The sequence below is a fragment of the Ruditapes philippinarum genome, unplaced genomic scaffold, assembly GCF_026571515.1.
Source record: "Ruditapes philippinarum isolate M1 unplaced genomic scaffold, ASM2657151v2 ctg944_1_1_1_1, whole genome shotgun sequence".
Taxonomy (NCBI): Eukaryota; Metazoa; Mollusca; class Bivalvia; order Venerida; family Veneridae; genus Ruditapes; species Ruditapes philippinarum.
In genome coordinates, this window is record NW_026852704.1 from 61,959 (window position 1) to 89,307 (window position 27,349).

The following is a 27,349-nucleotide window of genomic DNA, read 5'->3' on the forward strand; positions in this document are numbered from 1 at the left end:
CAAGTAAGTATTTCTTTCTTGTCATCAGAGAATTGTACGCTGTAATGCTGTTTTAAAAATTCAAATTGCAGATGTTTGAAAATTTGACTTATCTGCCCTACTTGACCCAACCTTGATCAAAAAATTATTGAAACTTAGTTTTGTTGTTAGTGTGTATGTGTAACTTTTCACAGTTGTTATTATAGTCAGTAACTTTCACTATAAGCCAAAAATGTTTGACCTGTTGTGAACTGGTCCTGAGACACAATATCTCAAGGTCAAATCTCATGGAGAAATTACCCTGTCTGAGGATCGAACCTGGCTAAGGCTTTGAAAATGTTGTGTGTAAAAAGTATTGTATAATAGTACATAGATTCAACATTCAGCAATTGAGTCATGTGATATTGTAAATTGAAAATAAAAAGAATAAATAAAATCTCAAACAGTAGGGAAATTTTGAGTATGTAATGTGTGAACATTTCACATATGAGCCGCGTCACGACAAAACCAACATAATGCGTTTGCGACCAGCATGGATCCAGACCAGCCTGCGCATCCGCGCAGTCTGATCAGATCCATGCTGTTGGCTTACCAACCCTTTTACAAGAAGAGAAACTGATAGCGAACAGCATGGATCCTGATCAGACTGCCCGGATGTGCAGGCTGGTCTGGATCCATGCTGGTCGCAAACACTCTATTTTGGTTTTGTCATGACGCGGATTACTTGTTTTACTGTACAAAACACCACATAGTAATTAGTATTTTCTAAGTTTTGTTTGCGCAAATATGTATAAATTTGATTATTTTCTTACTGGAATAGCACGAACAATCTCAGAAGACTGGTCAAGTAGCGGAGACTCGAGAAACGATGAAGAGGATAGAGAGCATCGATCTCCGCGTGATAAAGATGGCAAAGAAAAAGATAAAGATACTGAATGTAAGTGTAGAATTCTTCATCAATATAGAGCTAGGTCTGCCAGCACTCGGTCCGTCTGACCTGACTCTATGCTAATAGAGCTGTCATCCATAGAGATGATATCAATGTATCGTTCTTTTTTTTCTGTCAATCAATAATCGAGACATACATTTGAAAAAAAACGTAGGTTTTGATTAAATATTAAAATGCCTGGAAATTATAAAAATTCACCAAAAACATTGGCCATGTCTAACACTAAGATGTTGTTACATAATGGACACATGTTATAGCAGTGATGACAAAAACTGGTGAGATAAAAATCATGCAAAGATCATTTTTAAACAGGACACAACATATCTGTACAAAAACGACATGTATTTTACTAGAATCATTTAAACGGTTATGAAAGCAAATAATAAACAAGAAATTAGTAGCAATTATCGATAGACAAGTGTGTTGCCAGTATTTTCATCAGATATCTATGTATTATCAATATGCTTTGACAACTCTATATGCTATACACTGGCTTTATAATTAGGCAGTCCTTGCAATACGTACGGACTGTCTTGTCATAGCAGGATGAGTATGTTTTAATTAAAAGTTCAGCTACGTATGTGTTCAGAAAAAAGCTGTTTATTGAGTTTTTTATGTCACTTTGTAATCTTGAGAGATCAATATTAGGGATTGCAACGTTCAATGTTGAATGATCTGATTGTTGGCATGTAGAATTTTAATATATTAGGGTTTTTTTTTACACTTTAAAACAAGGGGTCTTTGAAGAAGGCTCATTCAAAATTTAAGAAAAAAAACTTGTAATCAAAAATTCTTTCTGCCATTAAACATTATTGCAACAAAATTGCAAAGTATATTTAGCTGTATATTTTCACCTTTATATACCTTAAGGTATTCCAATTTACAACAATTATAAAATCAGAGCTATTTATAGGTTGAATGCCTCAAGATGAGCCAAAAAATTTCAAGAAAATCGACTTTTGCAAAAATGAACTAAGAATTTAAAAAAACTAAAAAATAGTCACAATTCAAAAAAAAAAAATTACATTTTATATGCAATGTATGACTGATTTCACAGCACTATTCACCATATTTCTACTGCAAGACTAATGCAGTTAGGGATATTTTTGCTTTTCCATTACTTGATATTTTTAAGGGATTAGTAAATTTTCTAGTGTATCTTTTAATATCTGTCAGACTATGGAAATATGCATTGGCTGAACTTAACATTTTCAAATGAGTTTGGGCTCAATCCATCAGCATCCTGATTACTTTGTTTATTGTACCAGCCTATATTTTTTCATCAATGGGCAAGACCCTTGATATACTGAGATTAGCATCGTAATTATGGGGGTCAGCTTAAGTAGCATGTGGTGTAACAATAAGTATAAATTCTAAGATTGATAAAATGGTTATATTTCCAGTGAAGAATTAGGGGGAGGGGCATAAAGTTTTGCCCTTGTCTGTCCGTCCTTCCAGTTGTCAATCTGTCCATTAAAAGACTGTCCATAATAAATGCAGTTGCGGGCATTTGTGACCTACGAATGTATTTCTAGTTTTTACTGAATAAAATTAGGTCTTTTGTCAGACGCCATTAGAATAGAGTTAATCAGTTAGAATAGAGACCCTTTTTTATGTGGCCTTGCAGTTTTTTGAGTTATGATGGTATTTGATTTGAACTGCCACTCAAAGACTTTTCAAACTTTTGTAGGTTTTCATCCCACCTGTAAAAGAATTCAATTCTCCAATTCAATTGGTAAATATTAATTAGGTTTATACTTTTGATAGACCAATAAAAAATTCTTGCAATGGAAGTGATATGTTTCTGTGAAATCAGTTCTTAGAAAGAAAAAAAGAGAGATTTTTTTTTTCATTTTCAATGCACTGTGTCCTCTATACCAGATTTAAAAGATTTCACCATTTTAAAGAGCAATTGACATTTAATTTTTGCATGTAATTTTTCTTGGTCTACAGAAATAGTTATTTGATATTCGATTTTTTTATATTTTTTTTCCATGAAGATTTCTGGGGAATTTGTTGGTTGTTCCGTTATATTCAATCACTTATTTATTTACAATAATTATATAATCTTCCATCATTTCTTAATTCAAATTACTGGATACATATCAATTATTCTGAAGAATACAATTCTTGTGATGAACTTAAGAATCCAATCCGATACTTTTGATTCTTTTATGTGTGGAAACTAGCTTACAGAAGGTTGGTGGTTCTACTCTGGGTGTCCCCTTGTGCCTGAAATGATGCATGACACTTGAGGTCTCCCTCCACCAGGACAGTATCACCTTTGAAAAGTCATTGTGATGACAAACCAATCCAAAACAAACAAAATACTAAATTATGGTCACAAATTGGACCTGCACTTATAGAAATAGGAACTTAATCTTATGTGAATATTTTAATGTATGAATTTAAAACGCTTTCTCTTAACTTATATCTAAGTCAATAGCTTTAAAGCTGTTTGTATTAAATTTTATGCTGTTTATGCTATTAGTTGTTTTTATTATATAGAGCTTTAAGAGTTCACTGTTAGATATGCAGAATTTCTAGTAGTTTGGTTTTAAATGAGTGTAAGGTATGGTTCCCATGTAAGGCATGGTTTCCATGAATATGGTAAAGGTGCCAATATTAGGAAATGATAAGGTCTTTTATCGATACTGTGAAAGTGAAACATAGAATTTTTGGTATGTTATTTCTATCAGTTCTGTCACTTAAAAAATCCAAATACACTTTGAAAATTGAAAGGTCCATTATGCCCCAGAAATGCTTTTATTTTCATTTCTCAAAAGCTTTTTATGCCCCTACAAACAAAGTTTAGGGGGGTATATAGGAGTCAGCTTGTCGATTATTCGGTCCTTCCTCAGTCGTTCACATCATGGTTTCTTGATAATAACTAGAGTTAGGAATGAGGTATTGTAATCAAACTTGGTATATAGCAACCTCTTGTGGAACCCCTTGATGGTATTGCATTTGAACCCCATGGGGTCAAGGTCATAATTTCTATAAATAGAAAAATGGTTGCCAGACAATATCTCGAGTTAGGAATCAAACTTGTTTTATAGCAATTTTATATGAAGATCCTGGTTGGGATTGCATTTAATTAAAGTATTTTTTGTACACAGTTGATAATTCATTTATTATAGGTTAAGTTCAAAGTTTTTTTTCAGACCATGTCAAAGTTGCTGGTTGGGGTATTAATCACCTTTAGTGATAGCTCTAGTTATTGTGTCGCCTTGAAAAGGTGACATATAGGGGTTACTTTGGTCGGCGGTGTCGGCGGCGGCGGCGTCTGTGTCGGCGTCGTTGTCGTTGTCGGTGTCGGCGTCCGCTAAAGCTTGTCCGGAGCAGAACTCAGTCACTATAAGTCTGATTGACTTCAAACTTGGTATGCATGCTTCTTTCAATAACCCGAAGTGCAGTGCACAAGGACCGGTACTCTGCAGTTCTTATTTTTTGAGTTATTGCCCTTTGTTAATTTTCATACTTTAATTTTGTCCGGGCCATTTTCTCTTCAACTAAAAAAGCTATAGACTTGAAACTTCATAGGATGATAGATCTCATTAAGAAGAAATGCAGTGCACAAGAACCAGTACTCTGCACTTCCTAATTTTTGAGTTATTGCCCTTTGTTAATTTTCATACTTTATTTTTGTCCGGGCCATTTCTCCTAATGTATAAAAAGCCATTGACTTGAAACTTCATAGGATGATAGGTCTCATTAAGAAGAAGTGCAGTGCACAAGAACTGGTACTCTGCATTTCTTATTTTTTGAGTTATTGCCCTTTGTTTATTTTCATTTTTTAATTTTGTCTGGGCCATTTCTCCTTAAGTATAAATGCTATGGACTTGAAACTTCATAGGATGATAGATCTCATTATTAAGAAGTGCAGTGCACAAGAATCGGTACTTTGCATTTCTTAATTTTTGAGTTATGGCCCTTTGTTAATTTTCATACTTAATTTTTGTCCAGGCCATTTCTCCGAAAGTATAAAAGTTATGGACTTGAAACTTCATAGGATGATAGATCTCATTAAAAAGAAGTGCAGTGCATAAGAACTGATACTCTGCATTTCTTATTTTTGAGTAATTGCCCTTTGTTGATTTTCTTACTTTATTTTTGTCCTGGTCATTTCTCCTCAAGTATGAAAGCTATGGACTTGAAACATCATAGAATGATAGATCTTATTGATAAGAAGTGCAGTGTACAGAAATGCTGCTCTGCACGTATTATTTTTTTAGTTATTGCCCTTTGTTATTTTTCATATTTCATTTTTGTCCTGGCCATTTCCCCTAAACTACATTGTTCACAAGGCGACACATCCGACTCGCGGAGTTCTAGTTTTTGGAGTTTTCAGTACGTGTAACATTGGTCAATTACCTGAAACCATCTTTTGCCTCAGTTGCTTTTTTGGTTTTGTATGGAAGTCAAAATACTACTTTATTTACATTTTATTGCTTTTATGACTAATAATTTCTCATTCAGTGCTACTGTTTTTTAGGTTACATTTCTAAGTACTAGCCCTGAGGTTATAAACAAATTTCTGAGCTCCGTCTCTAATCTTGGGATCAGTCTGTGCGAAAGTCCGTCTGTCCTCGGCTGAATAAAAATCATGCGGTCCGAGATAAATTTCCGTTCCGTCAGTCCTCATGTCCGAATAAAATTTCAAAAAGTTAAAAATATCAATGACCTGATTGATAACAAGTTCCCTGTGATGCATAGAATTTATTAAAGAAGATATTGACCAACTTTAACCCTATTTTGTACATGTCAAATAAATACCAGTCAACTCTGTCTTCAAAAGTTTCATCAACAACTGTAAATTTTGCCATGAATTACAAATTTGAAAATTTTGTTTTACGATGCCTGTTGAAGTAGCCGAGAGTAACAATCTTAAAATAATAAAAAAATATTTAATCTAATTTAATCAAAATCAACAACAAGCAGAATTGTGAATAATTCTGCAGGAAACAAACATTTTTCAATTGTCACATATTTTCGCGATGCCACTTTTTATAATTAAAAAAATTATAACCAAAAGTAAGATATGTTATGTTAAAATGTGTGTAATAACACTTAAAATGTAGTTTAGGAATTAAAATTACTAAAGATATTGTTCACATTAGTTGAGATGGAGGTATTTAACCAGTATGTGTTTGTCACATACAATGAATATTTTCTTATGGGAGGGGGGGTGTATGGGAAAACAGCATAATGGTCTGATGGTGTAGGGTTTTTGAAATTTATTTCAAATCTTTTCAATCAGTTTTATAGTACAGTGTTTTCCATTTGGCCCATATAACCATTTTCCTGAATAAGCTTTTTCTCTGTTCAAACTCCGACTCCCCAACCCCTTACTCAACTATATAAGTGCAGCAAAGATGACTTAACATATTAAACGTGATCTGGAACTCCTACGTTTTTGTGCTTGGGAGTCCCAGGACTCCTACTTTGAAAATCCTAGTGAGAACCCTGATTGGTCAGCATCTTCTTTTGTTTCAATATGATGGTCACACTAATGATAGTCACACTAATTTAAAGAAAGACAATCATTTTTACATTCAACTGAGTTATTATAAAATAATGCTTGAAATATCTGGGCCGGAAAAATATCATCCGCGCCGAAAATAAACCTAAGGGTCTTGGTCCTTGTGGCCTGAAAAAAAAATTGACTTTCGCACAGACACTGGGATGTTCATTGATCAATGTACATTTTGTGTTGGTTTCTGATCAATCAAATACTTGAGATCTGAGTCTGAGCTTAGAAAATTTCTTTATGACCTCCAAATCTGGTTATTGATATCTAACCTTACCCACAATTGAGCCGGGTCACGACAAAACCAACATAATGGGTTTGCGATCAGCATGGATCCAGACCAGCCTGCTGCGCGGATGCGCAGTCTGATCAGGATCCATGCTGTTCGCTTACGAACCCTATTACAAGTAGAGAAACTGATAGCGAACAGCATTGGTCCTGATCAGACTGCGCATCCAAGCGCAGGCTGGTCTGGATCCATGCTGGTCGCAAACGTTCTATGTTGGTTTTGTCGTGATGCGGCTCAATTATCTTTTATAACAACTAACTGTTACATGTTAATGTCTAACTTTCTTGTATAATGATAGTTCTTTCTTTTGTAATCCATAAGTTTAGTTCCTTACTTTTGTGAATTATTGTTTGCAATGTTAATCTTATGGACCGTTCAGGTGTTTACAGTTTAATGTAAATTGGCTAACTTGCTATCCAATCGCTACACTGAGATAATACATAGTCACTGGTTGACCTGGTTTGCACAAAAGAACAAGTGCTTATGTTTGTGATATTGTTTGTGAGCAGTTGACCTAGCAATGAATGAAAAAGGTGTGGCTAAATGTTCCGCTACGAAAAACCGGAAAGGTCCATTGTAATGCTTTCCCACCCAAGCAGTATAATACTTGGTTAATTCTGGTTATAAATGGTTAAAAATTATTGCATACTGAAGATTGTGAAGAACACAAAGTTCTCGAAATGACCAATTTATTACAATATTGCCCGATAATAGAAAATTTTTGGCGTGAAAGCATTGCAGTAAGACTTCCTTAAGTGTCTGCTCGGAAACATACACATTTCTTAGAAGCCAGACTATTATTTAATAGTCATATGCTAATAAGAAAAATTGAAACATGATTTGAACAGAATAAAAGGATTGAGTGACTGACTGTAGCTGGTTAATGGCAGTGTTGTTTGTCCTACTTTTTGTATGTGTTCAATGTTTGTCCAAATAGTGGAGACTTTGATGAAATGAAGAAATGGCCAATAAGTGATAGCTTGTCAGAAATTTGGTAATTTTGGCTTTCTCAATGAACGGAAAAAAGTAAAAGGCTCACAACAATGTTTAAATGGTTTGAAGATAATGTTATTGTATGCAAATGTAATTGTTAAAACTGTAATTGATGCAATTTTCACAAATGAGTAGTAGTTATAAAGGGGATGAAGAAAAAGGGTCAATAGATGGCCATCCAATGTTTAAAATTTAAGTTATGGACACATAATGAAAAAACAATAACTTCTTTTGATACTTTTTGTCTTCTTATTTTCTTGTATAAGTAATTTCAAGGGATTCCTTTTGACCAAAAAACTTTTAAAAAAATCCCACCAACAACATAATTACAGATTGACATTTGGGATTTGAATGTTTGTCAATTTTGAGACTGAAACCATATATTTGTGTTTGCATTTGGAATGATTGAATTACTAAATTACTAAATTCAACAATGGATGTTACAATTTTTATTTAGTTTAAGTCTGACAATATATTTGCAGATGAAAGATTAAAAGTTGAAAGATTTATATTTTATGTTTTGTTGTTTGTTTTTTTCAGGGGAGGTTATTCGTGTGTTTGATGGCAATGCTTCCATGAAGAGGCGTTTATACAGAACAATTTCTGTTCCTAAAAATGCCCCAGCCCAGGCAATACTGGTACGTAGCTAGCTCTTGTTCATCATATCTGTATTTTACAACAAGCATAATTGAAGTGCACAGAGGTGAACTTTTGTGATTACAGTGGGTCCTTTATCTGTCTTTTGTCGTCCATCATAATCCACAATTTCTTAAAAGATCATCTCCTTCTTAAATATTTGATGGATTTTTACCAGTGTAAGAAATTAGGATTCGAATCCACTTGGCTGGTCGGGCTACCAGACTGGAATATTCACTAGCCCAAAAGACATTTCACTAGCATGATTCACTTGTTCAAAACGGTTGTTAATATTGCCTCTGAAAATACAGTAGTCTGGTCGGGCTTGTTGCTGTGAAAACTTGGTAGCCCGAGGAGAAATTTAGTAGTCAAGGGCTATAGGACTACTGCTAATTTCGAACACTGTTTTACCAAAGTTCAAAGGAATTAAGATTATGTGGTTTTCTAGAAAAGTTAATAATTGATTCCAGTTTACATAGGCTTATATAGGAAAATACATGAAACTGCAGTGCCCAAAGCATAGAATTTTGGCCTGTAGCTGGGCCAAGTGGACCTCTACACATGTTTTATCATTGCCCTGGGGTTACTTCTCCCTACATTTTTAACTTCGCTATTAAAAGCCTAGGAAGAGCTATTGTACTCACCCCAGCAGCAGTGGCACACATCATTTAAGTTTTCGTATACAGGTCATTGTCTACAAAGATTCTTGATGCAGTAGTTGATTATCTAACACAATGGGCACAGGTTCCATGACTATGATTTAGCTTTTACAGAGTTATGCCCCTTTACTTTCTGCCTAGCACTTGGAATAATGTAGCACACTTTCTTACTAACAGCTTTTGTTCTGTTGGTAGTTTGTTACTGCTAAAGAGTCACCTTGAAATTACAATGTACACTGCACTCCATATCAGTTAAAAACTACTAGTTAAACCTATCAGATGAAGAACAGTAAAACATGCTACTTTGGGCATGGAAGACATGAAGTTTTACATCATTTACCTTGGATGTTTCTTTGGCTTAGTAAAGTGGTCAGTAATGCACAAAAAACTTGTGTTTACTGGTACAGAATCGTGTGAAATTGCTTATTCAGCAACTTAGTGTTCTAAACGAACGGACAATTAAGTGCTAGCAGGGATATAATAATGGCCCTAATTGCCACCAGTATAAATGTTTGCCGACTGACCTGTCAGTGTACATGGCTGCCCAATCTAACATTTAGATATTCAGCAATATCAATGTGCTTTTACAATTTGCACCAGTATAAAATTGGTTTTAAGGAACTTTAATAGCCAAAAGAAAGAAAAAGTATGTAGACATACTTCGTTAGTGTTTCTAATTATAAGATTGTTTTCTGAGAATTTTAAGCGAAAGGTATCATTGGGAAAACTTTAATTAGTAGTTTCTAGTAGCAATAATAACATGAATATGCAGACAACTTGCATGTATTTGCAGTGTGACTGGATACTTTCTGTTGATTTTTTTTTTTTTTTTTTTTTTTAAAGATTTCACATTTTGATACTATAATTATAATATGAAATGAAAACTTTATCAGTTGTGTAATTCTGTATTTACATTGTGAAGCTTTCAGCTGATATTTTGATTTAATTGTTACCTGTGGACTATATCGTGATGAACATTATTCATTAATGGGAACTTGCAAAACACGCAAGAAGAGTTTTGCAGTAATTCAAGATAGTCAGTAAGGTGGAGATCATGGGGGTCATGTAGGGTGGGGTAAAGTAAGGTAGGTGCGGTAGATGTTTTATTTTCTGGGTCTTGTCTATGGATTGAAGATGAATTGAAGATGGAGGTGTAAGAGGGGACAAAGTGGTTTATTATTTTGGTATAAGGGTGGTGGGGGGGCAGTGTATAAGATATGATGCTAAAATTGTCATTTCATTGTGCTTACAGGAGGCAGCTTTGAAAACATTCCACATATCTGACGATCCTAAAAATTACTATGTTGCCGAGGCATCAGAGTTTGGTAAGTTATACTTTCATTACATAGTACAACCTCTGCCAAGCAACACCCTATGGGAGGCAAAAATTTTGGTAGTTGTGGAGAGGTGTTGTTATAGAGAGGTTAATTTGACTAAATGGAAAGCTTGACTTCTACATCTACAACTTGGTGAATAGAAATATTCTGGTTACAAACTATGGCAAAAAAGTTGTTCAAACAGTGACGCATACAAACAAAATAAAGAAGTTGGCGCAAATAACTGGTAGAATTGTTAAATAAACTATGACCAATCAAATTCAACAACATATTACTATCCAATAAGGATGCTTGCTTATAGATAGAAGAAATACTGACGGTTTCAGAACTGAGAAGCTGTCATCGATAATTAAATATTTTAAAACATTGAAAAAAATATCTGTTGCTGAAACTTGTTTTATATATAGAGGGTGTATTTTGAAGCCTTTTTTTAAAAAAATAATACTGTTGCAAAGAGGTTATTGGTCAAAAGAGGGCCTCGGCAGTTGCACTGAATATCAGATGGCCAAGAGGACTGCTCTGTGACAGAGTTGTTTTGACTCACTGACCGGACGGCTGTACAACTAAGATCCTGTGTGTAAGGTTCAAGAATGGATATAAAATGTATACAGTCCTGGCTGATGTGCAGAATGGCATTATCCAGTTGCTCACTTTATGAGTGAGACTAAAAAAGGATTGGAGTACCACACTAATTACCGTATTCCGGTATTTACCGGGCAAGGCGCTTGAATGATTAAATGCTAAAATTTTGCCTTTTTACCCAACGGAATGAACTTTAAAAGGCCTAATTCATCTTTTCACACCGACTTATGTATGATAGTAAATGAAAAATGTAAAAATCTGCGAAAAAAAACGATATTTGTCTATTTTGTGATCATGATTTCTGCAAGCGTCTAGAGGTACTGCTCCAGTCCTGTATAGAGTTAAATCCTCACCTGTAATCTTGTACAACTAATAAAGTCTATCTAGCTTAAATATTCTCGCAGTCTAGCTGTATTAATTCTGCTGGCTTCCTAATTTCGGTATCCGGCTAGATAAGGGACTAGAACGTCAGTAGTCCTTAACAGGTGCCAGTTTTCACCTTAAAAATGTACAAAAGGGCACCTGAGGTTTTCTTTTATCAGTAAAGCTGGAAAGTCGCCATATAACCTATACTGTGTTGGTGTGACATGAAACTCATTAAAAAATACTATTTGTATTTAATCACTTTGGTTAGTGTTTCTACAACTGACCCCTGTAATTTTGGTAATGGTATAACAAATTGCTAGATTGTATTATTATGATAAAATCTAATAGCTTATCTGAACAACTTTCAAAGTTCTCAACCTGAAACTAACTATAAATGTTGTAGTATGATGAAACATTATTGTAGCACTGTTAAAGTGCTGAACTTATAATCCCTGGGCTGAGAAGAAGATACCTCAATAACTTGACAACATCGTCTTCTAAAATCTTAGTTTTGTATTGCTACTCTGGCTTTTAAAATTGTCATAAGGTATCAAATGGACTCAAGTGAGATTTTTTGACATGACGACACTTGAAATTTTTTTTTTTCGAGACTTATGTTCTATTTGATGTAGGACAGGAAGAATAACTTTGTAAATTTGTATATCCTTCCCTAGTCCCGTTTTTTTAGAACCATCATTTTAATTGAGCAAAATTACCTAAAAATGAAAAATCTTGTACAACTCTTTTTACACAAATCTGGCTGAATTCACACTAAAAATTAGATTTCAATTTAATTCCAAGCATATTTGAGCCGTGTCTTGACAAAACCAACATGATGCGTTTGCGACCAGCATGGATCCAGACCAGCCTGCGCATCCGCGCAGTCTGATCAGGATCCATGCTGTTCGTTTACCAACCCTATTACAAGTAGAGGAACTGATAGTGAACAGCATGGATCCTGACCAGACTGCGCGGATGCATGCTGGTCGCAAACCCATTATGTTGGTTTTGTCGTGACACGGCTCAATTTTCTTTATTATCCTTTGCAGATTTTTTTCCATAATAAGTAAGTTCTTCACTTGTTTAATGTAAGAAGTTCAAATTTGATGCTTTTAGATTTTTTGGAGCTCCTTAAATATTTCATTATTGGTTGGAAGGTTAACAGTTTTGATTACTATTATTTTTCATAAATGTTTATTAGAATTGACAAAAGATATTCATATTTCAGCTATGTTTGTAGGTGAAAAACAGCTGGACGAAACTAAACCAATTCGTTCACAGCTCACAACTCCAGACGGCAAACGTCCATCGATTTTTCTGCGATATAAAGAACAAGACCCTGATAGGGGCCATATAAAGGTCTACCCTGGTGGTCTAAAGTATGTATATAATGTTATTTTATGTCAGTTTTTAAATGACCAATTTTTTGTTGATTTTGGTATAATTTTTTGTTTTAAATGAAAACTAAAAATATCTTTTTGTTTCACATTGGGCAAGATTAGAATTAGTTGTTTTTTGTTGGAAATTTAAAATTTACTACTTGAAAATAAAAGAAAAAAAGACTATTTATGATCTGATAAATTTCAAACTTCAATCCATAAAAGGCAAACTGGCAAACATGTATAAGTAATGAACAACTAATATATTAAAATAGAATGAATATCTGTAAAATTATGTATATAAACATTGTATATGAACCTTTTACCATGCGACGGGTGTTGTTTGATTTAAATCTTTTGTGAAATTTTCTATTCAAAATTTGACTTTTTTGGCTCGACTGTTGTTATTGCCTCTGAGTTTGAATTAATTACCCCAACCTCATTGTGATTCCTATTTTGTTTTTAGAACACTATTCAGTGAGATTGCTTCTGCTTGCGTTCTTTCTGATTTCTAAAAATGATGCACATAAGAGGTACTGAGTGCCCTTCTCGGAGTAAGTCAGGAAAGTTGCATATAAAGTGTCTAAAACAGTGTAGAACCATTAGTTACATTAGTATCACAGTAATGATCTTTGACCCTTTATCTTTTTTCAGAGTATCATCTGGTCATAAGAATATTACAGTGTCTAGTGAATCCACTACAGAAGACATTATTAGAACAGCTCTCAACAAATTTGGTATAGAGGTATGCCTTCCCTGTTTTTGATTTGTTTGTTTTAAGGCTGACAGCTCAGCTCAACATGGAGAGTACCGGATTAGTAATGCAAGGGTCGCCAGTTCATTCCTCACCAGCATCCTCTGGTGGTGCAATATTAGTTTGAGATTACTAAGTCTAATGGTTACTGTGATTCTTACTGTTTGGTTATCCAGGAAAGCCGGTCAGACAGACTAACCGCTGAGATATTACCAAAATATGTTGAAATTAGCATGAAATCCAGCAAAAACCACAAATAAATTTGCTTCTGGAATGAGTTTTAATTCCATATTTAGCTTATCTACTTTTGTAGAGAAGTTCGTTTTTTCTCAGGGAATGACCCTTTTTTTCATTGATATTCATTCTACCAGAGGTACACATTCTTATTTCAAATAACAATAAATATTAATTATTTTACATTTTTTTTGCATTTTAAAAAAGAACCAGTAAATGACTATATTTTCACATTGTCAGAGATGGTAACTAAACATTGCCTAGTTTATTTTATGTCAAAAAAAAAAAAAGAGAATGAAGTTCCTGCAGATTTTAATGTATGATTATTTATTTTGATCTAGGACACAGAACCGGCACGGTTCAGTTTAATAGAAGTTTTATTAGATAAGGGTGTCTCAGAACGGACTCTGGATCATTCTGATAAACCCTGGGAACTCATCAAAACTAGTAGGAAGGTAAGTAAACAAAAATTGCTGATTGTTGTTTAAAAACAAGGGGAGAGAAGTCATGGCTGTAATGGACAGTTGCTGATAAATGTTACTGACATTTGAGGGAAAAGGTTTCATACTAAGGGTTATTATGAACTCGGAACATTTCAAAACATGATCAGTGGGATATAACATGGTTAATATGATAAAACTTGGTCAATATGATAAAACTTGGTTAATATGATAAAACTTGGTTAATATGATAAAACTTGGTCAATATGATATAACATGGTTAATATGATAAAACTTGGTCAATATGATATAACTTGGTCAATATGATATAACATGGTAAATATGATATAACATGGTAAATATGATATAACATGGTAAATATGATATAACATGGTAAATATGATAAAACTTGGTCAATATGATATAACATGGTAAATATGATAAAACTTGGTCAATATGATATAACATGGTTAATATGATAAAACTTGGTCAATATGATATAACATGGTTAATATGATAAAACTTGGTCAATATGATATAACATGGTTAATATGATAAAACTTGGTCAATATGATAAAACTTGGTCAATATGATAAAACTTGGTCAATATGATATAACATGGTTAATATGATAAAACTTGGTCAATATGATATAATATGGTCAATATGATGAAACTTGGTCAATATTATATAACATGGTTAATATGATAAAACTTGGTCAATATGATAAAACTTGGTTAATATGATAAAACTTGGTTAATATGATAAAACTTGGTTAATGTGATAAAACTTGGTTAATATGATAAAACTTGGTCAATATGATAAAACTTGGTTAATATGATAAAACTTGGTTAATATGATAAAACTTGGTTAATATGATAAAACTTGGTTAATGTGATAAAACTTGGTTAATATGATAAAACTTGGTCAATATGATATAACATGGTAAATATGATAAAACATGATTAATAAGATATAATATAACTTGGCAAATACGATATAATTTGGTCAGTACAATATAACATAGTAAAGATTATATAACATGGTCAATATGATATAACTCAGTATGATATAACCTAACAGATTTGTAGGATATGATATTAAAAGAATTACATGAAAAACTGGATATACTGTTATAAATATTACAGCTGAGCATGTTCAGTAGGATATAATATGATAAGCATGATGTAACATGAGAAAAGATAAATCATAATAAATGTGATTTAACATGGTCACCATTTGATAATATGAGACATATAATATACCATGCTTAAGAACTGTGGCTTGATTTGCTTGAATTAAGCACTACATCTACCATCAAAGTTTTTATAAACACTTACCACAACACCTATGTGAACCGTTTACTTTTGTACCTAAAATTGTTGATCTTGCTATGAGTTTGTTTAATATAAATGATTTTACATTTACTTTGCAGGAGTCTTTACGGCAAAATCAAATGACTCGGTACTACCTTCAGCAAAAAGAAGATCCTCATGGCCCCAGTATATCATTATTTGTAGGAAATTTACCCACTGGCTTGTCACAACGACAGTATGAGAAAATATTGTTGGACATTGTTGGCAAAGGTAATAGGAAACTTGATGGAATAATTGTTTGGAAAGTTTAGAAACTTCTTATTCAGAGAGAATATTTGAATTGAATGAATTGAATTGTAAAAAGTATGCTGTTGTGATGTGATTGCTTCTTCTGACAAGATTTGTATTGACAATTAAGTTAAATGGTTGTTTCGAAAGTTGATAATTATCTAACCACCCCTACACCATTGTGTTTTCGAATCACGACAGACTGGATTCTTTCATGTGAGGAAGATACCCAACCAGCTTGTGGAACTTCTGTGGTTCTACACAGGTGCCTGTTTGTGCCTAAAAAAGTACACAGAAGGGCATCTCAGGTCTTTCCCCACCAGTAAAGCTGGAAAGTCGCCATATGACCTATACTGCGTTGGTGTGAGTTAAAACCCAACAGAAACAAAACAAAAAATTACTTATTAATAAATAACAAATGTTACAAAGTTGATAAGAGACAACAGTATAAAGCGGAGTTAGACAAGATAGACATACAGGCTGGCCTGGTGCTGTATTGGCCAGTTCCACTGCAAAACATTGTAAGCACACTGTGATGCAAGTTGGCATTTGACCTTTTTAAAAATGTCTCCAAACTCATTGGGAAATAATTTGTCAAAAGATATGACGTATAAACATCCTCTACTTTTTGAGCTCTTAAAAATAAAAAAGATTGACTATTCAAAATGGCTTTGTTTATTCAAATCAAATAAAAATTTGACCTTTCTCATGACAATAATGCCTTCATCCATGCAGTCTAACCAGGCTGTATACTGTGTGTAGCTCAAAAATTGTATTTTGATATTGAAGACCCATAATTTTTAAATGGTCTGATTCAAATTTCATAGCAAGGCATGTCCATAATAGAAATTTAGCCGGTTGAGGGTTAGTGAATACTGGGCGTGCGTATTTTTATAGAACATAACTATGTATTATTATCATTATTATGAATTTACAGCCAACAAGTGGGTGCGTTTTGATGTGATATACTATGAGTATGGTGCTCTTGTGTTAGATTTTTCCCAGGCTGACAAGGCAACTCGTGTATTCAACATTCTCAAAGACGCTGTATTCGACGAGAAACAGCTTTTAGTGCTTTTATTACCTAATATTCAGGTAAGATCACCTTTGTAGCTTTGGCTTAGGCTATAGTAAATTAGACTGCTACATTCACACCACTTCCTGCTTGTTAAACTCGTTACTTTAACATAAAATGCATTATCCCTGAAGATGAAAGTATCAAAATATTATTAAAAAAGGAAAATTCAGTGAAATTTCCATGGTTGATCATGTTAATTTATCTACATAATGTAGATAAATGTTATTAGGTGTTGTAAGGGAAATAACTGTGATAAAACATGTAAACTGGAACTTTGGAAGTTGTATCCCTTTGCAATAGGATCTTAAAAACAATTTGTTTGATTCTAATAGGTTATACTGTGGAGAAACAATTGAGGTCTATGACGACTCCAATTATTATTAAGAGAAGGCTATCCTGCCAGAGCTTATCAGTGGTGTCTACACAGTTGTTCACTTTGTAGAGTAATGCATGGAGAGGCAGTAAGAGTTGTTATCTGCAATTTGACTGTATCAGTATTGCAGTGTCTATTCTAGGACGCGCGATTGCGCAATTCACGCTAGTATTTAACAGATCGCGCAAAATTCAAAATCATGTGCGTGAAAATCGCGCATCTATAAAAAAGTTAATAAAACCGTAAAACTTCCATCCCGCATTATATTTGGTTGTTTTGTTTACATTTACACCGAAAACCGAAGGGAGGTAACTGTAAGCTAATTATAATAATTTAGTACTGTATGGTTACGTGGGTTGACGGAAATTAACGGAATGTTCCGTATCGACCGGAACTAGTGTGCTAGGTCTGACAGTTGGGCGCCATTTTAGTGTAGTAAATAATCAAGAAAAATGAGGCAATTCCTAGCTTGGCTACGATCTAGACGTGAAAGATAGTTCGATTATTTGTATTGCCAATCCCTTTATAATCAATCGCGGCAGTTATGTAATAATTTGTTTTCGTTTAAAAATTAAGGGGGGACAACTTCTGCTGCCTTAAATAAATATTATCATTTTAATTATTTCATCGGTTGATTGCCTCAGTGTAATCTTAATGCAGACGATTTAACATTGGCAGTTTACATTGGCACCCTTTGATTTTGAAAATCGCCCCCTTTTTTGAAATAGAGGGGGGAAAATCACCCCTATTTTTCAATTCCTAGAATAGACACTGTATTGCAAAAAGTCCATATACTTGTCCTTTGATATTGAAGCTGCTCTTCTGAGTGATGTAATTAATTTTCTGATTAATGTTGTAGCCACACATGATACCAGATAACACGAACCCACTTTTAGTGTTTGTTAATGTAAAGAGTGGTGGATGTCAAGGCTTAAATCTGATCACATCCTTCAGAAAACTTCTCAATCCTCATCAAGTCTTCAATCTTGAAAATGGTGGCCCTCTTCCAGGGTAAGTATACCTATATGTAGTGAAGATTTTTTTTACATATAACACTTGTATAGTGACAAAGTTATATAAATGTTAAAAAGAACAAGGTAGCTCTAGATTGATTCAGGAGGTTTTAAAGACACCTGTCCCCTACCCCACACTAAAAGCAAAAAGTAGTCTAGAAAAACAACTTTTACCGTGTTTGCATTACTTTAAACTCTTGCAGTTTGTCTTGTGCATAAATTGTCACCTTTTTAAAAATCATCTGACAGATTTTCATGTTGTATTTGGGAAAACTTGAATATTTATGGGAAAAAAAAGATCCTGTAAAAAAAAACTTGGTACTTGTATAGACATTGGTTTGATTTGGATGCTTTAAGAATTTGACCGAGGGACTCCATTAATAAGGGTAGCATTTTGATGCTCCATTTTGTGGTCCATTTTAAGGCATAACTATACAAACGGAGTGCATTCAATTTATTGACTTAGAAAAAACACTTTAGCTGGTGCAAATCTTTAACATTGTTGATAAGGATAAAGTTTTTCACATTACCTGTCAAAAAAATATTGATTAAAAATACGATTTTCAAAACTTTACTTAGTGATTTTATGTTTTCAGTTGATGTTTTCTGAAATATTCTCTATCTTACACTATTTTGCTTTCAGTTTATATGTGTTCCGAAATGTTCCCTTCTACAAGATACTAGCCTGTGGTGGGGACGGTACAGTTGGCTGGGTACTATCGTGTCTCGATAATGTTGGACAGGATGCCATATGTCAATCACCACCTCTTTCTATACTTCCTTTAGGCACTGGTAAGTTAAACCTTTAACCTGCTCAAACTGAAAATGATAAGCCTTTGCCACCAATTTACAGGCAGGCCAGCTTACATGTGTCTGTGCAGTCATACAAGGCTCAATTTGTGTACTTAGATATTGAAAAACAATTAAACCTTGAATGGACTGTTTCAAATTCAAAGCAGGATATATCTGTAAGTTGAATTCAGCAACAAACTAAAATTTAGGCATAATAAGTGTTTTGTATGGAATACATGTGGGAAAGATAGGGCTGTCATATTTCACCTTTTCAATCTGTTAAGGATGCCAGGCTTAAGAAACTTGTATTACATTAGTCAGCTTTCTAAACCTTAAGTCCGACCAGGGTTTACAGTATATTACTATATTGCAGGTAATGACTTAGCACGAGTGTTACGCTGGGGACCAGGGTATACGGGTGGTGAAGATCCTCTTAATTATTTGAGAGATGTTATAGATGCAGAAGATATCAAACTTGACAGGTAATTCTTACATGTATAAGAATAAATGAGACAAACATTGTATCAAAATGTTTCTAAGATAAGCCAATATGTGCATTCTTAATCTTGTTTATTTCCTGAATTTTATAAGCCAAGTGTCAAATTTGTTTGATCAACTGGAGACTATACAGCTTTTAAATGCATCAAAAAAAAAATACAGCTCAATATGTAGATATATTAGTCCGTGGCCGAGTGGTTTAACTAAGGTTGTTGATTTCAAACCAGTTGCCTCACATCGCTGTAAGCCTGAACTAGTGTCTTCAGATTCTTCATGCGAGGAAGCTATCCAGCTTTCCCTGAAATAATGTACAGAGGGGCACCTAAGGCCTTTTTCTACCAATAAAGCTGGAAGGTTGCCATTATATGACCAATAGTATGTTGGTGTCATATAAAACCCAATTAAGATAAATGTCTGTAATGACCAGTATAATTTGTATGCTTCTAGATGGACCGTGATATTTCATCCTAATGAGAAAGAACAAGATGAGACGAAGGTGGCCATAGCAAATGATACAAACTCTGCAAACACAAATGAGGACACCACCACCATCTTTGTCATGAATAATTACTTTGGTATAGGTATTGATGCAGACATATCACTTGATTTCCATCAAGCCCGAGAAGAAAAACCAGATAAATTTAATAGTCGGTATGTTTGTTTTTGTTGCGTTTTCTTACAAATAACTTGGTTATATTTACTGGGGGCTGGACCTTGACAGGGATGTTAGAGTCTTTGTGAAGAATATATTAGGTTAGTGGTTCTAATGCCCGCCTAATGCTAGAAAGCCAGAAATAATATGTAAGCATATTGTAAGAGAAGTTTGTATCTTTAAGGAGCTTAAGAAAAGAAAAAATAATTTAATGATCTGTAAGTAAAACTTGAAGTTATTCCATGTAAGGTTGTGGTATGCAGAAAAAGGTCTTTACCTGAATAATTAGTCCACTTGTTCCCCACAATTTACTGAATTGCTTTGATATAAACAACAAGGACTATGAGGTATCTTGTTTAATTGTTGAATATTTTGACATTTCACATTGATGACATTAAGAAAAGTTGTGTTCATGTGTTCTAATACATGAGTTTAGCATTTATTTAGAGTGCATGGGCCTAGTGGTTAAGGTAATTGCCTCTTAACCTAGAGACTATAGGTTTGAACCCTATTATGTATCTCATATGGCACCAGAACTTGTCAATTACAGGCAACAAATTTGAGACTGGTGAAAAAAACAACAATCTTTTTTACTCAAGCTTTGAGAATATTAAATGTTGGATGCAGCACAATTAAAAAAAAAAAGAAGTCTCTTAGTTAAGTTTGTTTACAATGGATTTCTGCTATCTTTACTTTAAGAGTAAAATAGATATGACGAGGTAAGCGAACTTCTCCGTAGAATTACTTAAAAAGTCTGAAGTGGTTTGTTTTGTTTGATATTTCAGTTTACATAATAAGAAAGTATATGTGCAAATGAGTTTACGAAAGATGGTGAAGCCACACACTTGTAAAGATCTTCACCGCTGTATACGTCTTGAAGTGGACGGGAAATTAGTTGATCTACCTCCATGCGAGGGAATTATAATTCTTAATATTTTAAGGTATGTTACATAAAAAAATTTGAGATCTTTTGTTACTTTTATGAATCTTTAATTTGTCCTCTAAGTTTATGGATTTTATTTAACTACTTTGGCAAAGGTAGATAAAGTAATGCTGTTTACCACAGAAATTTGAATGTTTTTAAATTTTTTTTAACAGATATATTTGGTCAATAATTCCTCAATAAATGTATAACAAAATTGTTTCGTTATATTCATATAGTATTCCATATAGTTTGCTTAGGTTTTGTAAAAACTATTGTGTTTTAGAATGAAAATGGGAACCTTTTATTGGTAATCATTATAAATGTAAGACATCTTTTAAGATACAAACAACCCAGTACACTACACTAATTGTCAAGAACTTTCTTTCTTAAAAGCTGCTATGATAAATATTGACATATTTTTAGTGAAATTTAATTAACAATCATATTCAATGATTTGACCATATATGATGATATATTGCAGTTGGGGCTCAGGGGCTAACCCTTGGGGCCCTGAGAAAGAGGACCAATTTCAGAAACCCACACACTATGATGGCAACCTCGAGGTGGTGGGCATAACGGGAGTTGTGCACATGGCACAGATACATAGTGGCCTACGAACGGGTATCAGGGTTGCTCAGGGTGGTCATGTAAGTAAACGGTGTATATTTTGGTAAAGTTGTGAAATGGATTTGCACAGCTTTGCATTTGGAATTGTTCATTCAAAGTTTAAGAGATTTGAATATCATAATACAAAAATTGAGCTATCTACAGTATAGAACTTAATTAGACTGCACAGATATGCAAACTATCCTGGATCTTTAAATAAACAAATACATCACAAAAATGAAATTTGTTTTTAAAAAAACAATTCAATTGGTAATTTAAATCTGAGTTATTAGAGATGGAACTACCAACCTCTGGAATTGAAGCTGTGTAAAAACATTTATTTTCTAAATACTCAAATCAATGCCTGAATTGCAGAGTAAATAGAATGTTAATAATAACCTCCATAGCAACAATTGACTTGCCTTAGCAATTTGTGACAATGTTACCATTTTCAGCTGCAGATTTGAATTTTGATGTCAGTCATCCTAGATTTTAACTTATCTGCTAAAAATATTAATTGTCCCTTGTCATAATTTAGTGCCTTAATGATTGATAAGTGCTGTAAGGGCCATTATAGCCTTCTTGTTTTATGTAAGAAACTGTAAAAGTAAATATTTATTTGTTATAGTAAGTTCCTGTCATTTTAAGAAATGTTCAGGGGCAGAAAAAAAACACCCAAAAATTCTTGCTGCAAATGTATTATGATTAGAATGGTTGAGTCTGATTTGCTGTATCATTGTAGGTTATGTACATGGTATTTGTCTTTATTTTAGTTACGGATCACGTTACTTCAAGATTTACCCGTACAAGTTGATGGCGAGCCGTGGACACAGCCTGCAGGTCAAGTTGTAGTTCTACGCTCAGCTTTAAAGGTATTCCAGTACTTATTGTTAGAGCAGCATACATTTCAGATTTTTGTTGACTTTTATGAAAACTTGAAAATTGTTCAAATGAGTAAAAAATGCTTTGATTGTGTAGCAATTAAGTGTTTTTACAAAGCTTAAAGATGTATTATACTTGAATTTGATATATGAAAATATTAATAATTACTAGACAGTCCCTTTATAAAGGTAAAATAAGCTTGTTTTGAATACACCTAGACTATTTTTATAACGTTTTAAACTTTACACTCTACAGGTGAACACAGTATGAATATATAGTTCAATTAAAAAATCTGGATGTTTTTTGTTGTTGTTTTTTTTGTCTCAAAAAATGGCCTCTTTCACTTGACTAGTAATTGGGAATGCAGCATCCAATTCACAGTTTGTCCATTATATACTTCAAATTAGACATATTCAGAAATAATAATTTGATAGATTTTAATAAATTTCTGCAATAAAGTATTTTACTGAGATGAGCCTTGTATTTTTAAGGCGTTTACTTTCCACAGAAATGATTATTATTGTAAGTTATCAAAATATGCATTTTTCCTTACTCTTATTAGTTATTGTATAACTCACATATATGCATTGCTTTTTGAATTGATGAAGTTAAAGCAGCTAGTTTTGGCATATTAAAGGTTTCTGTGTATTTTGAGTTTAGAGAATCCAGTATCTCATTGCTTTGCCGTCTGGGTTTGAATCTTGCTGTGGGACATTTAATAGTTGAAATGAAACTTTCCAGCTAGTTTACAGAAGGTCTGTTACTCTACAGAAACTATGTGCACATATAAAATAATAAATAAGGAAAACCAGGGGTTGTCCTCCACTTTAGAATTGCCATATGTACAATAGTATTGAATATGTTTATAAATTATTCTCAAAACCCAATAATGGTAAATTATGATTGTTAATATAGATTTGTTGTTAATGCTGAATATATATATTGTTTTGCAGGCAACAATGTTAAAGAAAAGCAAGAATAAGATCCGAAGACGCAATACAGAGCCCAGTATATTTTTCCCAGAAAATGATGGCTTAAAAGCACAGTCTCCCAGTGATGAAAATAGTACTGGCCCTCTTTAACATAGTAAGTTTTACACACAAAATAAATACTATTGAACTATTATAATGTCTTAACCAATGCCAGGAGTACAAAGTCAGGTCAGTATGCACTTTAATGCAATCAGAGCTGACTATATGCTGTTTGGTAGATTGAATTTAGTGTCATTAAAAAAACAATAAAAACTGAGCTACCAACAGTATAGAGCCTGGTATGTTCAGGCTAGCCTGGCTCTTTACTAATGGCAAAGGTTAATTACCTCTGGTTCCGGCATGGTAAGGGGCAATCTGATAACTGTTTCAGTAGTCGGGACTCTCTAGAAGTGAGGTATAGGTTTAAGTCATATGGCCCTCATTTTTGGGTTAAAAGCAAATATTCTTGTCTATGGTTTAATTTCAAATGTCCGAAACCTGCTTTGCTTTAAATCACATGCTGTCTATGGTTACAAACAGGACAGTAAATTATTTCCTGTTAAAGCAGCATGCCTCCAGATTCATGCTAATTTTCATGAAAATTTTGAAAATGTTTTTGAATGTGTAATATTGTTAAGTAACCAAAAGGAAGCAATTTACACATTATCAATGGCGCTAACAAACCACGTAAATTACCAAAAAGTGGTCAAAATATGCATAAATAGCCTTTACTGCATTAGTAGAAATTTAGTTGTAAATCTTGAAAAATCCGTCATTAATCGCACATAATATGTTAAATATTACTTGAATCTTGAAACCTTATACTTTTCCTTACATCTTAGTACATTTTTCACAAGTTTGATTTTATTGGAATATTTTGACTCATCTGGAGGTATGGAGCTTTAAGAAAAGTAGCCAGTTACCGTACAAACTGTCAGTGGTTTAATGTAAATGCTTTAAAGACAGTGTAAAACAGCTGCCTCTAAACTTTTTGAACAAGTATGCTGCCTTATGAAATAAACTGTGTTTTTTTTAAAAATCAACAGTAAAATCAATGTGCCTGAAACATTGGACATATAAGCATTTTGATTTTTATATCTACCTATAAAACTAATATAATGCCATGTACTATTGTCCATGTTACATAACTAAATAAAGTACATGTTTTCTTCTTTCTCTTTTCAGATCTGATCTTTTATTGATTTTATATGTGTTAAACAGTATACACATGTAAATATTGGTTTTTCTGAACTTGTGATGACAGATTGGAACAGCATATGTGTTAAGTGTGATTAAGCTGTGTACAGCATATGTGTAATTGCTATCATTCAGCATATAGTGAATATGTGTGTATGTGTGTCATTTTTTATATTACAGAAACAAACAAAACTATGGACAAAGTTTATATACTTTGCTCCGAGTTCATCTACAGTAGAAATATTGAAATGTTGAAAATATTTATCGACTATGTCTTTGAATTGTGAAGTTAGTTTTTAGACAATACATTACAAGAATTTACAATAGATGAAATGTATCAGAAATCCACTCAGTGGATGATTGTATATGTAAATGCAAAAAGTATGAATGGCTTTATTTAAGAAAAAGAAAAAATATTGTGCAATAGTGTCTCCAAAATCCAATTTGCTTAGTTATTACATATACATTTCCAGTTCATTGTTTTATTTTCTATTTTATTTTGTTTTTAAGGACTCGATGTAAGTGGAAATATTTTTTTGATACAAAATCTTATATCTTGATTTATCTGAAATCCTGGCAATGTGTGACAGAAGAAATTTGACATTCTTTTACTTAATTGAATATATCCCATAGCCCTGGTAAACAGTAGATATTAACTCTATATTGAACTTTAGTGTAGAAGTAAGTCATACATATAGTATATTTAAACCAAACTAGTCTTTAAATTTGTGAAAGTTCATTCTGGTCTGTATATTCTCATTCTCATAGCTGCTTATTTTCAGTGAAATGTAACTTGAAACCCCTAGAATTTACAACAGACTGTTCCAAACTTGTAAGTGAACCATTCCAGTACAGAAACTGGGGAGTGGGGGGGGTGCTGATTGAAATATGAATTTAGGGTTTTAGTTATCTTTAGCCCTTAGCCTGCAGGGAACGACGGAAAGTGATTAGTCTTTGCCACCAGTAAGGGGTTCTGGCTCTATACTGTTGGTAGCTCGATTTTTGTATTTTGATATTGAAAACCCTAAAACTTAAAACGGATTGTTTTAAATTACAAAGCAGGCAAAAAAATCCAATAAACAAAATCAAAAGGTTCTATCTATATTTTCTGTCGAACCCCGCTCAAGGACGTAGACAGTTGGCACTTCAAGTCAAAAAGATAAGTAATTAAGTCAAATAAAACTAGACATATATAAGATATATACATTTAAACATAAAGAGTTAATTGTTCAGAAGGATTTAATATGTTCCAAGATATAAGAAAAATACTGGCAAATGATTTAATATTCACTTTAAGTGAAGAGTGTAAGTTAACATTAGAAGAACTGTGTAAACATGGGATTTAAAATCATTCAGGTTGTATTCTTGATCATGCATAGATTCTTGTCTGTTAAGATTCTTGTCTGTTAATGAATACAAGGGGTTGATTTCTAGGTAGCTGCATCTTTGAAGTGCAAGAAAAATGAATATGATCCCATTAGTTTTCAAGGTAGAACAACATCAGAAAACAACCGATCCTCAATTTGACAAGGTGATCCAAAGACATCCTATATAAAAAAAATGAGACCTGATTATTGTTAAATTTTAATCCTGCAATTTCCCAGTATTAGGTAAAGCATTGCAAAAAAATCCTGTTGTTTATGTTCCTGTAATAATAGGGAAAGAAAGTTTGATTTATTAAGGAGATTGGGCAGATTGTGATAGCTTGTTTAAGAGATGTTTGCGTGATCATATTTTTTTATTATTTTTTTTGAAGCAAGGTTTAAAGGGTACGATGATTAGATTAGGACAAAATAGATATATCATAGTATCTTAGTGCATTCTGAAACATAGGCTATGCTCCAAAACGAAAAAAGAGTAATAGATTTTAGGATAGTATAGTATGAAAGTGTACCATGAAAGAATAGCCATGTCAAGAGAGTGGTAACTGAAATTATAGTTAAGGTTACACTGAAACTGAACTGAACCATATATGTTTGAGTTATGGTATAATTCTGCAACAAATTGACACAAGGTAAATCTTGGAAAATTCTTAATACAAATTCAGAAGTGTAAGAGAAAACTGAAAATTGTCATAAAAATTATTTTCGTTTGTTATTGCCTTTTTGGCATACTTATTGTACGATACCAAATATTAAGAATTGTGATTTACAAGATTTTGGTTGTGTTACCTTTTTTTACATAAATGCTTTATGCCTCAAACATTCAACCTATTTACGATCTTTTCAACTCTCGTAATAAATAATATAAGATTGTCTTGTGTTACATAATGAACAATTGCTGTTTACCCCCCATCCAAAGAAAATTATGCATTTTATAAAAAAAAATTTTAGTATGATTAAGATAAGTTAATAATCATATTAAAAAGTCCAAATATAAGGAAACTATTACGTTTTGTGCTTTCATATTTATTTTTTCTGAAGATTTTGTTAGAAATATTTTGCATGATCATCCAATGTATTTATGTAGCATATTGTCGAGATAGTTGTCAACACCTATGTGTTTTTATTTTTTGTTTATTTTATGATTTTGAAAACAATTTGTTAAGAGATATATATTTATGAAAATTTTTTATTCAGAGCATATCATTCTTTTACAGTTTTGAAATAAGCATGTGGTAATTATAGAAAAT

General features: G+C 33.0%; 1 protein-coding gene across 4 annotated transcripts in view; it reads left to right on the forward strand.

The window, feature by feature from the left end:
• LOC132721531 (diacylglycerol kinase theta-like) overlaps nt 1-26,456 on the forward strand; it is a 43,146-nt gene extending 16,690 nt beyond the window's left edge. The window contains exons 6-23 of one of the 4 annotated variants that reach the window (XM_060705852.1): nt 800-916; nt 2,619-2,663; nt 8,281-8,378; nt 10,288-10,360; nt 12,549-12,699; nt 13,354-13,444; nt 14,029-14,142; nt 15,562-15,712; nt 16,668-16,825; nt 18,041-18,192; nt 18,838-18,986; nt 19,360-19,468; nt 19,932-20,135; nt 20,922-21,077; nt 21,543-21,708; nt 22,441-22,539; nt 23,503-23,635; nt 24,706-26,456. In XM_060705852.1, the coding sequence (XP_060561835.1) occupies nt 800-916; nt 2,619-2,663; nt 8,281-8,378; nt 10,288-10,360; nt 12,549-12,699; nt 13,354-13,444; nt 14,029-14,142; nt 15,562-15,712; nt 16,668-16,825; nt 18,041-18,192; nt 18,838-18,986; nt 19,360-19,468; nt 19,932-20,135; nt 20,922-21,077; nt 21,543-21,708; nt 22,441-22,539; nt 23,503-23,631 (2,162 nt within the window). In that variant the 3' untranslated portion in view covers nt 23,632-23,635; nt 24,706-26,456. The remainder of the gene's footprint in view (nt 1-799; nt 917-2,618; nt 2,664-8,280; nt 8,379-10,287; nt 10,361-12,548; nt 12,700-13,353; nt 13,445-14,028; nt 14,143-15,561; nt 15,713-16,667; nt 16,826-18,040; nt 18,193-18,837; nt 18,987-19,359; nt 19,469-19,931; nt 20,136-20,921; nt 21,078-21,542; nt 21,709-22,440; nt 22,540-23,502; nt 23,636-24,705) is intronic. The other 3 variants (XM_060705860.1, XM_060705868.1, XM_060705876.1) reach the window with 3 other exon arrangements.
• The last annotated feature ends 893 nt before the right edge of the window (nt 26,457-27,349 follow it).